Source organism: Ctenopharyngodon idella, chromosome 11, assembly GCF_019924925.1.
Source record: "Ctenopharyngodon idella isolate HZGC_01 chromosome 11, HZGC01, whole genome shotgun sequence".
Lineage (NCBI taxonomy): Eukaryota > Metazoa > Chordata > Actinopteri > Cypriniformes > Xenocyprididae > Ctenopharyngodon > Ctenopharyngodon idella.
In genome coordinates, this window is record NC_067230.1 from 19,391,318 (window position 1) to 19,403,817 (window position 12,500).

General features: G+C 37.7%; 1 protein-coding gene across 1 annotated transcript in view; it reads right to left on the reverse strand.

Moving 5' to 3' along the window:
• Positions 1-12,500, reverse strand: part of aspscr1 (ASPSCR1 tether for SLC2A4, UBX domain containing) — a 20,578-nt gene that overhangs the window by 6,592 nt on the left and 1,486 nt on the right. Inside the window, 9 exon segments of the mRNA XM_051911665.1 lie at positions 62-128; positions 212-293; positions 1,851-1,987; positions 3,098-3,157; positions 4,032-4,475; positions 4,478-4,499; positions 4,571-4,644; positions 5,789-5,846; positions 6,377-6,477. Coding sequence (XP_051767625.1) covers positions 62-128; positions 212-293; positions 1,851-1,987; positions 3,098-3,157; positions 4,032-4,475; positions 4,478-4,499; positions 4,571-4,644; positions 5,789-5,846; positions 6,377-6,477 — 1,045 coding nt within the window.

The following is a 12,500-nucleotide window of genomic DNA, read 5'->3' on the forward strand; positions in this document are numbered from 1 at the left end:
AAAACAAAAATATTTAAAATTTCAACACAAACAAACAAACAAATCAAAAGTCCAATCTGACCTGTTTCCAGAGGCCTGAAGAAGCCCTGAAGAACCTGGCGGTCTGGAAACTGGACCCTCAACGCCACCTGATAATGAAACAATCATATAAACCCAGTCACATGACTGATCACATGATCAGCGCTGGGCAGACATGAGCACACAGACTGACCTTTGGATACCTGTCCAACTTCTCCTTCATCTGAGACTCTCGGAGAGATTTCGTCATGAGAGGAGCTTCTTCAAACGACCTCCTGAAACAGACAGAAGATTCGCATTAATATTAAAAATTAATTTTTTTAAAAATATGTCTATATATTTTTCATTTTTATTTAGTTTTAGTTATTTTAGTACATCACTAGATGAAATAAAATGTTTTATTTCATTTCAGTTCATGTTTATTTTATTTCAAATAATATAATCCATAAAGATCTGAATGAAAAAAGAAAACTGGCAAGTTTTTCTTGTAATCGGCAAGTTACACATTGAATTAAATATGACATTTTGAAGTGGAAAGACTAAAAAATGTTTTATATATATACACTTGTAATATGTATATACCGTATATACTTGTAAAACGTACTCCAATAATTCTCTAAAAAACACATATTAACTATATTAATATCTCAGTGATAACAGTCATGCGCTGACTCGTGTCACAGACGGCCGTCTGCTGCGGTAACACTCAAAAACCACGACACACACATACCGAACACAAACACACTACACACACGCGCTCGTTAAAAACCGTCACCGTGGAGAGATCGACGCAAGACAGAGAGAGAGAGACAGGGAGGTTCGTCTGTCTGCGGCTTCTAATTAGACACCTAAGAACGGCAATTCAGAGTCACAATAATTAATGCTCAGAAATGAAACTCTGTCTGAGGAGTCTGAGGTCAAAGGTCACGGAGCCACAAACCCCCTTCATTTACATTTCTGACCTTCTGTCATAACAAAAAACCACAGAAGCAACGTAAGATTTGTACATGTTTACCCGAAGACAAAATGAAAACTATTTACACTGATCAGGTCAGTCTTATTTTAGTATCACTGATATTCTAGTTCTGTTTTTGTTAATATTTTGCATTATTTTTTATTTTTATAATTTCTGTTTTTATTTTAATTTTAGTTAGAAAGTAGCTTAGTTAACTTGTAGTTTTAGTAATTTTGTTGTATGCTTTTGTCAGTTTTATTAGTTTATTATATCTTTTATAAAGTTTCAGTTTATTTAGTTTTAGTTATTTTAGTACTTCAACTTCAAATACAGTGGTATTTACTTCTGTTGAAGCCGTCAGCTTAAAATAATCATGTCTAACAGCAGAATTTATGGTGAAAAACTCCATTTCCCATGATGCTGTACAGAAAATTCCACCAATCAGAGAGTCAAAACAAGCAAAAGGCACTAAAAGAGCTCTTTTTTATATTTTGTTTTTATATTTAATCAACACTTTTAAATGAGTAGTTTTATATTTCTCCATCAATTAGGCTGTTCGCAATGCTTCATGGGATTGTAGTTCTTTCCCTCACTAAAGCTGTTAAGTACACAGTACTTGACACCTTGGTCTGATTTTCAAAATCTTTTTCACTTCAAATCAAATAAGTTTGTAATGTTATGATTCTCCTCATAGCCGATTGGCTTATAACTCATTAGCGAAGACTTTTTAAAAATCTTCCGGAACCAGCACCGCTGAAAAAGGGGGTGGGCACAGTTGCACTCTATAACAACACTGCTATTCAAAGGAAGTGAACTGTGGTTGTTCACTTTACACGTCAATCACACGGCGAGTCAGACGTATATAGCACGTTCTCACCTCTCACTCTTCAGCTGGGCGAATCTCTTCCGAATGTCATCCACGGTGACCTCAAAAAACTCGTCGGGAAGTTCTATGTCGTCATGGCGACGGGCTCCTGAATCCAGATGGAAGACCAGCGGCTCCCTGTCGACCGGCTGGACAGATACACAATCAATTATTACGCTAACATGTGCCAACTACCTCGCGATACACTTACAGTTACTGACATGCTACTGCGATAAAGAAATATGCATGAATGAGAAAATAAAGAGTTTTTAAGTGCGAAAACAGCCCCGCCTACTGAGTAACATAGAATTTTGCATACTTCAAAAAAAAAAAAAAAAAAAAGTGAAATTAAAGAGAAAATAAAATAAAGAAAATATTTTAAATGCAATAAACAGCCCGCCTACTGATTAACATACATTTGCATACTTTGACAAAAAAAAGTTAAATAAAAGAGAAAATAAAGTAAAGAAAATATAATAAATGCATATTTTAAAATAGAATTTATAATATAACATGTAAACATAATATAAGGAAATTACATTTTTTAAATTTGAATTGTCACTATTATTGCGTGAGCATTATTAAAATCTTTCTAAAAAATGTATTTGCAATTTCTTTTTCGCATTTGCCTTTTCATTTTAATATTGGCAGTGAAAAAGTGAAAATTAAAATTTCATTTTATTTTTATTATTTTTTATTTTGCATTTTATTTTGCATTTTATTTTTCGATCTGATGGAGATGGATTAAATAAAAATGATGAAATTTAATAACTGAGCTGAACACCTATTTTGCATATAATATCCATAATGAAATTATTAATCTGGTTATCATTTTTATTTGTATGATTTAATTAATTAAAATTCTATAGAACGCTACAGTTAAATAGACCGACTGTATCGACTGTGTTTTATATTGTATTTTTCCTATTGTTTATTTGTATTTTTGTGCTTACTTTTAATAATAAACATGAAATAAACTAGCAAAAATATACTGTTTGCAATATAAAAAAAATGATTGCAATATAAAAAATAACTATATTGTGATATACAATGTTATTGTGAAACAAAATGACTCAAATAGTAAAAAAATAAAGATTTTGGTCATAACGCCCACGAATTAACACAAAGTATATATATATATACACATATACATATATATATAAAGTAATGTAGAATATAATAAGAATGTAGAATATATATAATGAGAAAATAATGAATATAATTATATACGCCGCTGAGGGATGCGAGTGTGTCTTTACCTCCAGATATTCATCTGCTTCCTCTTCAGCCCTCGTCGCTTGTTTGGCACTGGCTGATCTCTACAAGATACAAGAAACACAGTCAAAAGTGTGTGTGTGTTTTTGTGACATATCAGGACACAAATTTGTATAATGACATGGGTATGACAGAGGTATTACAAGGAGAGGGTGACTTATGAGGACATTACCCCATGTCCCCATTTTTCAAAAGGCTTATAAATCATACAGAATGAGTTTTTTGGAGAAAGTAAAAATGTGCACAGTTTCCTGTGATGGGTAGGTTTAGGTGTAGGGCGATAGAAAATACGGTTTGTACAGTATAAAAACCATTACGCCTATGGGATGTCCCCACAATTCACAAAAACAAACGTGTGTGTGTGTGTGTGAACAGAGCAAAAACACAAGATACCTAGAAAATCTACAAGCTATGAAGAAAAAAGAGTGTTGTTGTTGTTTGTGTGATGGGATCTAAATGTGGTGATGCGTGATTGAATTCAGATGCAACAAAAGCACACCGACCGTCTCTCAAATAAATCAACAACACAACAGAGTGAACAAACACGCATGAAAGATCTGGAGATGAAAACAAAATGTGTGAGAACACATGAGAAGATACAGATCTTCCATGAAAAGCCATTCAAAAGTTTGGAATAATTAAGATTTTTAATGTTTTTGAAAGAAGTCTCTTCTGCTCACAAACTGGCTGCATTTATTTGACCATAAATACAGTAAAAATAGTGAAATATTATTCCAATTTAAAATAGCTGTATTCTAAGTGAATATATAGTAAAATATAATTTATTTTTGCGATGTAAAGCTGAATTTTCAGCATCATTACTCCAGTCTTCAGTGTCACATGATCCTTCAGAAATCATTCTAATATGCTGATTTGCTGCTCAAGAAACATTTATGATTATTATTAGCGTTTTAATACCTTGATTTCACTGCTGGGTTTGGGTTTTTTGGCTTTGGGAGGGCTGCCGGACACGCAAGACGACCACGAGGTCGAGCCCTTCAGTCCAGTGGCCGCAGGTCCTCCCAAACGCTGTCCGCTTCCCGCAAATGGCACAAAGTTAGTGGGCGGGGCTGAGGGGGCGGAGCCATGGCACTGTTGGGACGTCCCCGGTCGCTCGTCATCCTCTTTTGTCATTAGCTGGGACTTCTGCGGCTCACCAGCGGCTTTAGTTTTAGGCCGCACTGATTGCTCTTGGCTCGTGTTCGGCTTCTCCTCTTCCTTTTTGACAGGGTGATGGTTCAATGGGGCGGCGACCTCAGTGGGCGGAGCTGGGGTTTTCATGGGAGCAGGGACTGATGGTTCTGGTAGAGGCGGCTGTGATACGGTTGTCTTGACCGCATCCATGTCCGCACCAGGACATGAGAGCTGGAGCCTTTCAGCACATATCTAATGGACAGAAACATCTTCATTATCATCATATATCAGACACGGATTTGACCTCAGCACTGAGAGCTCACCGTATGATGGCACTTCCTCCCGTGAGGCCCAGAGACTTTAGAGTCGTCTTCTTCAGCGCTTCCTCACCGCTGATCTAAACAACAAGAAGAAGACATGAAACAGAGTTTACTTCCTATTTAATTCCACAATGTGACGGATTTGAGAATGAAGCAGATCAGTGAGAAAACAATGGAGAAATCCATGGAGCGTTTCATCATCCACAATTTGATGATTCATGAAACATTCTTAGGAATAAAAATGCTATTTTCTTCTTATTTTCTGACTTAAAAACATTAAGACAAGACTTAAAGGATTAGTTCACTTCAGAATTCAAATTTCCTGATAATTTACTCACCCCCATGTCATCCAAAATGATTATGTCAGTTGAAAAGAAATGAAGGTTTTTAAGGAAAACATTCCAGGATTTTTCTCCATATAGTGGACTTCACTGGGGTTCAACGGGTTGAAGGTCCAAATGTCAGTTTCAGTGCAGCTTCAAAGAGCTCTACATGATCCCAGACGAGGAATAAGAGTCTTATCTAGAGAAACCATCGGCCATTTTCTAAAAAAAATACAATTTATGTACTTTTTATCCACAAATGCTCGTCTTGCACTGCTCTGTGATGCGCCACGCATTACGTAATCACGCTGGAAAGGTCACGTGACGTTGGTGGAAGTACCGATCCAGTGTCTACAAAGCAAGCGTAAAAAAGGTAAAACAACGATGTCGGATGATTTTGAAGTTGGAGGAGAAAATGAGATGGAGTTTTTCACCCTACCGCGGTACTTCTGCCTACGTCACGTGTGACCTTTCCGACATGATTACGTAATGCGTGGCGCATCACAGAGCAGTGCAAGACGAGCATTTGTGGATAAAAAGTACATAAATTGTATTTTTTTTTAGAAAATGGCCGATGGTTTCTCTAGATAAGACTCTTATTCCTCGTCTGGGATCATGTAGAGCTCTTTGAAGCTGCACTGAAACTGACATTTTGACCTTCAACCTGTTGGTCCCTGTTAAAGTCCACTATATGGAGAAAAATCCTGGAATGTTTTCCTCAAAAACCTTCATTTCTTTTCGACTGAAGAAAGAAAGACATGAACATCTTGGATGACATGGGGGTGAGTAAATTATCAGGAAATTTTAATTCTGAAGTGAACTAATCCTTTAAATGAAGTTAGTTTGATTTGATGTTGTCTTGAATACCGAAGCGCAGAGATCAAGCGGTCAGTCTCACCTCGTCTCTCATGTAAACACACACTGGTGTGGGTCCAGACGCCTCCAGATCAGACGTCCTGTGAGGAGGAAACAGATCAAAATATCTGTCAGGAAGAGAACAAACAAAAACACACACTGGACTGATCTGTATGTCTGCTGGATGACCTGTAAGCAACCACAAACACATGTGTCGCATATACTGTATATACATTAGATTCCTGAGAACAGCAGCCGGTTTTTCCAGCACATATTCATTTTCCATGAAGTTGTTTTTGGGAAAGAGAGCAGAGAGGAAAACATGGAAACAAAAGGAATCTCAGTGTAACTGTGTGAGAGCAGGGGGAGGGGCCAGTGAGGGAAGGGGGAGGGGCCTGTGGCATCAGTGGGAGGAGACTGCGAGGAGAATTTAAAGAGCTTGGCAGCGGCACTGAGAGCTCATAAAACGCAGAGTGTTCACAGTTCACACGATCTGGCTGCATTTAAAAACCTCAGCAGGAGGAATGTGTTTTACTTCAATCGATAGAAACATCCACAGAAAGAACACACACATGCACACTTCCCTTATAAATTACGCAACTGCAGCCCTCACGGACAGAACGACACACACCTGGTTTGAGGAAAGTGGGTCAGTAGATCCCATAATGTCTGTCCACTAGAGAAAGAGTCCTGAAGACGAGAGCCGTCCTCCATCTGCAGGGCGATCCGCACCTGAACCACACAGGATGAACAGAAAACATCAGAAGTCTTGGCCAAAATCTGTTATGAAACATCTACTGACATTTTTAAAATGGATTAATCAGCATTATTGACTAGTTAGACTACAAATAAATACAATATAGTTCTAAAGCTTGGACTAATTAAGATTAATGTTTTGCTCATGTCTGCTCATCAAGGGTGCATTTATTTGATCATAACGAAGTAAAAAATTGTGAAATATTATTACAATTTAAAATAGCTGTTTTCTATGTGAATATATACAACCCGAATTTTGGAAATGTTGGGACGTTTTTTAAATTTGAATAAAAGGAAAACGAAAAGACTTTAAAATCACATGAGCCAATATTTTATTCACAATAGAACATAGATAACATAACAAATGTTTAAACTGTGCTCATTTAAAAATTGATGCCTGCTACAGGTCTCAAAATAGTTGGGACGAGGGCATGTTTACCATGGTGTAGCATCTCCTCTTCTTTTCAAAACAGTGTGAAGACGTCTGGCCATCGAGGTTATGAGTTTCTGGAGTTTTAGTGTTAAAATTTGGTCCCATTCTTGCCTGATATAGGTTTCCAGCTGCTGAAGAGTTTGTGGTCATTTTTGACATATTTTTCGTTTAATGATGCACCAAATGTTCTCTATAAGTGAAAGATCTGGACTGCAGGCAGGCCAATTCAGCACCCGGACTCTTCTACAACGAAGCCATGCTGTTGTAATAGCTGCAGTATGTGGTTTTGCATCGTCCTGCTGAAATACACAAGGCCTTCCCTGAAATAGACGTCGTCTGGAAACCTTTATATACCTTTCAGCATTCATAGTGCCTTCCAAAACATGCAAGCTGCCCATACTGTATGCACTTATGCACCCCCATACCATCAGAGATGCTGGCTTTTGAACTGAACGCTGATAACACGCTGGAAGGTCTCCCTCCTCTTTAGCCCGGAGGACACGGCGTCCATGATTTCCCACGAGAATGTCAAATTTGGACTCGTCTGAAAGCTTTGAAACAGTCCATTTTAAATGAGCCTTGGCCCACAGGACACGACGGCGCTTCTGGACCATGTTCACATATGGCTTCCTTTTTGCATGATAGAGCTTTAGTTGGCATCTGCAGATGGCACGGCGGATTGTGTTTACCGACAGTGGTTTCTGGAAGTATTCCTGGGCCCGTTTAGTAATGTCATTGACACAATCATGCCGAAGACCACGGGCATCCAATAAAGGTCTTCAGCCTTGTCCCATACGCACAGAGATTTCTCCAGTTTCTCTGAATCTTTTGATGATGTTATGCACTGTAGATGATGAGATTTGCAAAGCTTTTGCAATTTGATGTTGAGAAACATTGTTTTTAAGCGTTCCACAATCTTTTTACGCACTTTTTCACAGCTCTGCCCATCTTTACTTCTGAGAGATCTTTACTTCTAAGACATCCCTTTAATAGCTAATCATGTTACAGACCTGATATCAATTAACTTAATTAGTTGCTACATGTTCTCCCAGCTGAATCTTTTCAAAATTTCTTGCTTTTTCAGCCATTTGTTGCCCCCGTGCCAACTTTTTTGAGACCTGTAGCAGGCATCAGAGCTCATTTAGGTGGATAAGTGTAAAATTTCTCTGTTTAAACATTTGTTATGGTATCTACGTTCTTTTGTGAATAAAATATTGGCTCATGTGATTTGAAAGTCTTTTAGTTTTCATTTTGTTCAAATTTAAAAACGTCCCAACATTTCCGGAATTCGGGTTGTAGTAAAAAGTAATTTATTCCTGTGATCAAAGCAGAATTTTCAGCATCATTACTCCAGTCTTCAGTGTCACATGATCCTTCAGAAATCATTCTAATATGCTGATTTGCTGCTCAAGAAACATTTATGATTATTATCAATGTTGAAAATGATACATTTTATTTTTCAGGATTCTTTGATGAATGGAAAGTTCAAAAGAACAGCATTTATTTGAAATAGAATCTTTTGTAACATTATAAGTGTCTTTACTGTCACTTTTTTGATTAATTTAATGCGTCCTCGCTGAATAAAAGTATCAATTTCTTTATAAATTCTTTATAAAATCATTCTGACCCCAAACCTTTTGAACATTAGTGCATATATTTTTGAAAAAAATATTAAAATATAAGCAGGATGAGAAGCAAAAAATCTAAACAATAGAAAGAAAATGACTTGTAGCTTTTAGTTTTTGTATTTTCAATCAGTGCTGAATAATCTGAATTGATCTTTCAAGACGAATGTTTGGCTGTTGTATTCTGTAAAAATCAGCAAAGAGTCTTTTGTGTAAAGCTTTTTGCATGTTTATGGAAATCAGAAGCCAATAATAAACCTTAAGTACAGAAAATCATTTCAACACATAATGCTGCATTTATCTTCACGAAACACTGAAAAGACAACAAAGAAATCTCGTTGGGCTGATCCAAACAGTCTTAAAACTCTTGAATGCATTTCAAAGACTCTACAAGCGTGTGGAAAATAATAACCCTGAAAAGAGCCAGAATCATTTCATAAAAGCTCCAATGAGAGATAAAACCTGAAAAGCGTGCAGGAGATGCTGAGAAGCGGCCTGTAATTGAGCAGAAGTATGTGAGACGGAGCCGGGCAGCACATCAAGGCGCGTGTTTGTGTACGATCTGAACCGCAAACACACACTTGGACACGCGGAGCATTTTTCCTCCCTCCGCATGCCTGAAGCGTGAGGCAGAACGGCCGTTAAAAGCTGGCGGGAAGAGCAGGACGGTGGTTTACCCATCATGCTTTACGACCGACCCGCTCATTAATCACCTCGCCTTGATCTTTCAATCAAACGAGAGCGCGATGTTCATTTTCCCTTTCATCCAGCGGTCCGGCTACAAATGCACAAACATTCTGCGTTATAAACACATTCCCGTAAAACAGCAGATGGGATTGTAGGTCTTGTGCCAAACACGTGTTTCATAAGTGACACGGGCAGTTGATGACACGGAGCGGAACTGATGATGTCATCGATCCGGAGCAATGATGTCACAGAGTCAACCTAACAAGCCTGACAGGAAGAAGGAAACATCACACAAGCTCAGCAAGTGATTATGCGTTTACACTCACTGTAAACAATATGAATGATCCATGCTTATATTTCTCTATATTATAAGGGAGGAAGCTCAATGCTTTATATGATATAAACAACTTTTTCAGGTCAAACAGCAGATTCTGTAATCATGCGTTTTAAGACCCGATCAGATCCCAGACGCACATCGAGAACTGTTGACTTATTTTAACAAGCAACAAAACTCATTTTTTGCCGTGAGAAGCTGCAGTGCAGATGTGCTCTGGCCAGGCGGGCGCGCGGATGTTTACTGACCGCTGATCACACGGATGTGACAAACACGGCATGAACGTGCAAACATGCAATCGGCAGGCCTAATTACACCAGAGTGGAAATGAAGCGTTTTACCAGGAGGCTATTATAAACTATTATATAACTGCACGAAAAGTAGATCATTTTAAACACATCAAATGTTTGTTCTAATAAAAATATAAAACTACAACCAATTACAACTACTAACAACATTTGTTCCAAACTAACTACCACTACTGAGAGACAGATTCATTTAGGGTTAATCTGCAATATTGTTACCCACATTCAAATGTGTTTTTATTTGATTTGTTTATGATTGTTTACATTTCAATGATTTAATGTTTATAGCTGTAAGTGTTTAGTATGTTGGTAGCCTAACATAAAATCGATGTAAAATAAAAAAGCTCATATAATACTGAGTTTGACAGCCTGAGTCGAATGTGACATGTTGTGATGTGTTGTGATGTGATGTGTTATGCTGTGATGTGTTGTGATGTGATGTGTTGTGATGTGCTGTGTTGTGATGTGTTGTTATGCTGCGATGTGTTGTAATATGTTGTGATGTGTTGTGATGTGTTGTGATGTGCTGTGATGTGTTGTGATGTGCTGTAATGTGTTGTGATGTGCTGTAATGTGTTGTGATGTGTTGTGTTATGCTGTGATGTGTTGTAATGTGTTGTGATGTGTTGTGATGTGCTGTAATGTGTTGTGTTGTGATGTGTTGTGATGTGCTGTGTTGTGATGTGTTGTTATGCTGCGATGTGTTGTGATATGCTGTGATGTGTTGTGATGTGTTGTGATGTGTTGTGATGTGCTGTGATGTGTTGTGATGTGCTGTAATGTGTTGTGATGTGCTGTAATGTGTTGTGATGTGTTGTGTTATGCTGTGATGTGTTGTAATGTGTTGTGATGTGTTGTGTTATGCTGTGATGTGTTATGCTGTGATGTGTTGTGATGTGCTGTGTTGTGATGTGTTGTTATGCTGCGATGTGTTGTAATATGTTGTGATGTGTTGTGATGTGATGTAATGTGTTGTGATGTGTTGTGTTATGCTGTGATATGTTGTGATGTGTTATGCTGTGATGTGTTGTGATGTGTTGTGTTATGCTGTGATGTGTTGTGATGTTGTGCTGTGATATGTTGTAATGTGTTGTGATGTGTTGTGTTATGCTGTGATATGTTGTGATGTGTTGTGTTATGCTGTGATGTGTTGTGATGTTGTGCTGTGATATGTTGTGATGTGTTGTTATGTTGTGCTGTGATGTGTTGTGCTGTGATATGTTGTAATGTGTTGTGATGTGTTGTGTTATGCTGTGATGTGTTGTGATGTTGTGCTGTGATGTGTTGTGATGTGATATGTTGTGATGTTGTGATGTGATATGTTGTGATGTGTTATGCTGTGATGTGTTATGCTGTGATGTGTTGTGTTATGCTGTGATATGTTGTAATGTGTTGTGATGTGTTGTGTTATGCTGTGATGTGTTGTGATGTGTTGTGTTATGCTGTGATGTGTTGTGATGTGTTGTGTTATGCTGTGATGTGTTGTGATGTGTTGTGATGTTGTGCTGTGATGTGTTGTGATGTGTTATGCTGTGATGTGTTATGCTGTGATGTGTTGTGTTATGCTGTGATATGTTGTAATGTGTTGTGATGTGTTGTGTTATGCTGTGATATGTTGTGATGTGTTGTGATGTTGTGCTGTGATGTGTTGTGATGTGATATGTTGTGATGTTGTGATGTGATATGTTGTGATGTGTTATGCTGTGATGTGTTATGCTGTGATGTGTTGTGTTATGCTGTGATGTGTTATGCTGTGATGTGTTGTGATATGTTGTGATGTGTTATGTTGTGATATGTTGTGATGTGTTGTGATATGTTGTGATGTGTTATGTTGTGATATGTTGTGATGTGTTATGTTGTGATGTGTTGTGGTGTGCTGTAATGTGTTGTGATGTGTTGTGATGTGTTATGCTGTGATGTGTTGTGATGTGTTGTGTTATGCTGTGATGTGTTGTGATGTTGTGCTGTGATGTGTTGTGATATGTTGTGATGTGTTGTGTTATGCTGAGATGTGTTGTGATGTGTTATGCTATGACGTGATGTGTTGTGCTGTGCTGTGATGTTTTGTGATATGTTGTGGTGCATTTTGCTGTGTTGTGATGAGCTGTGAAGTGTTATGATGCGAAGTCTTGTGATGTGATATGTTGTGTTGTTCTGTGATGTGTTTTGCTGTGTTGTGGTGTGATGCGACATGATGCAAAGTCTTGTGATGTGTTGTGTGATGTGAGTTGTGCTGTGATGTGTGTTGTGATGTAATGCAGACCGATTAAACCTACAAACCTTGTGTAAATATCTTTGTGTACTTATAACAGGTTTTTTATATATTTCTTTTATTCTTTCACAGGAAAACGATATTGTGCGTTTAATGACATTTCTTTAAGAACATAAATGTCCTTATTTTGATGGCAATTAATTAATCAATAATCGTGACAACATTTTCTGAAGGTTAAACAGCTTCTTTCACTGATTCTTCATAAGAAAGAAAAAAATGGACTTCATTTTAAGTGCTTCCAGCCCTATTCTGCCCTTTTCGTGGAAAGAGGCCGGGGATTAAATGCGCATGTGTTCAAAGGGGAGAAATAAATGTTTTGAACTGAGGAATCAAACAAGGTGCT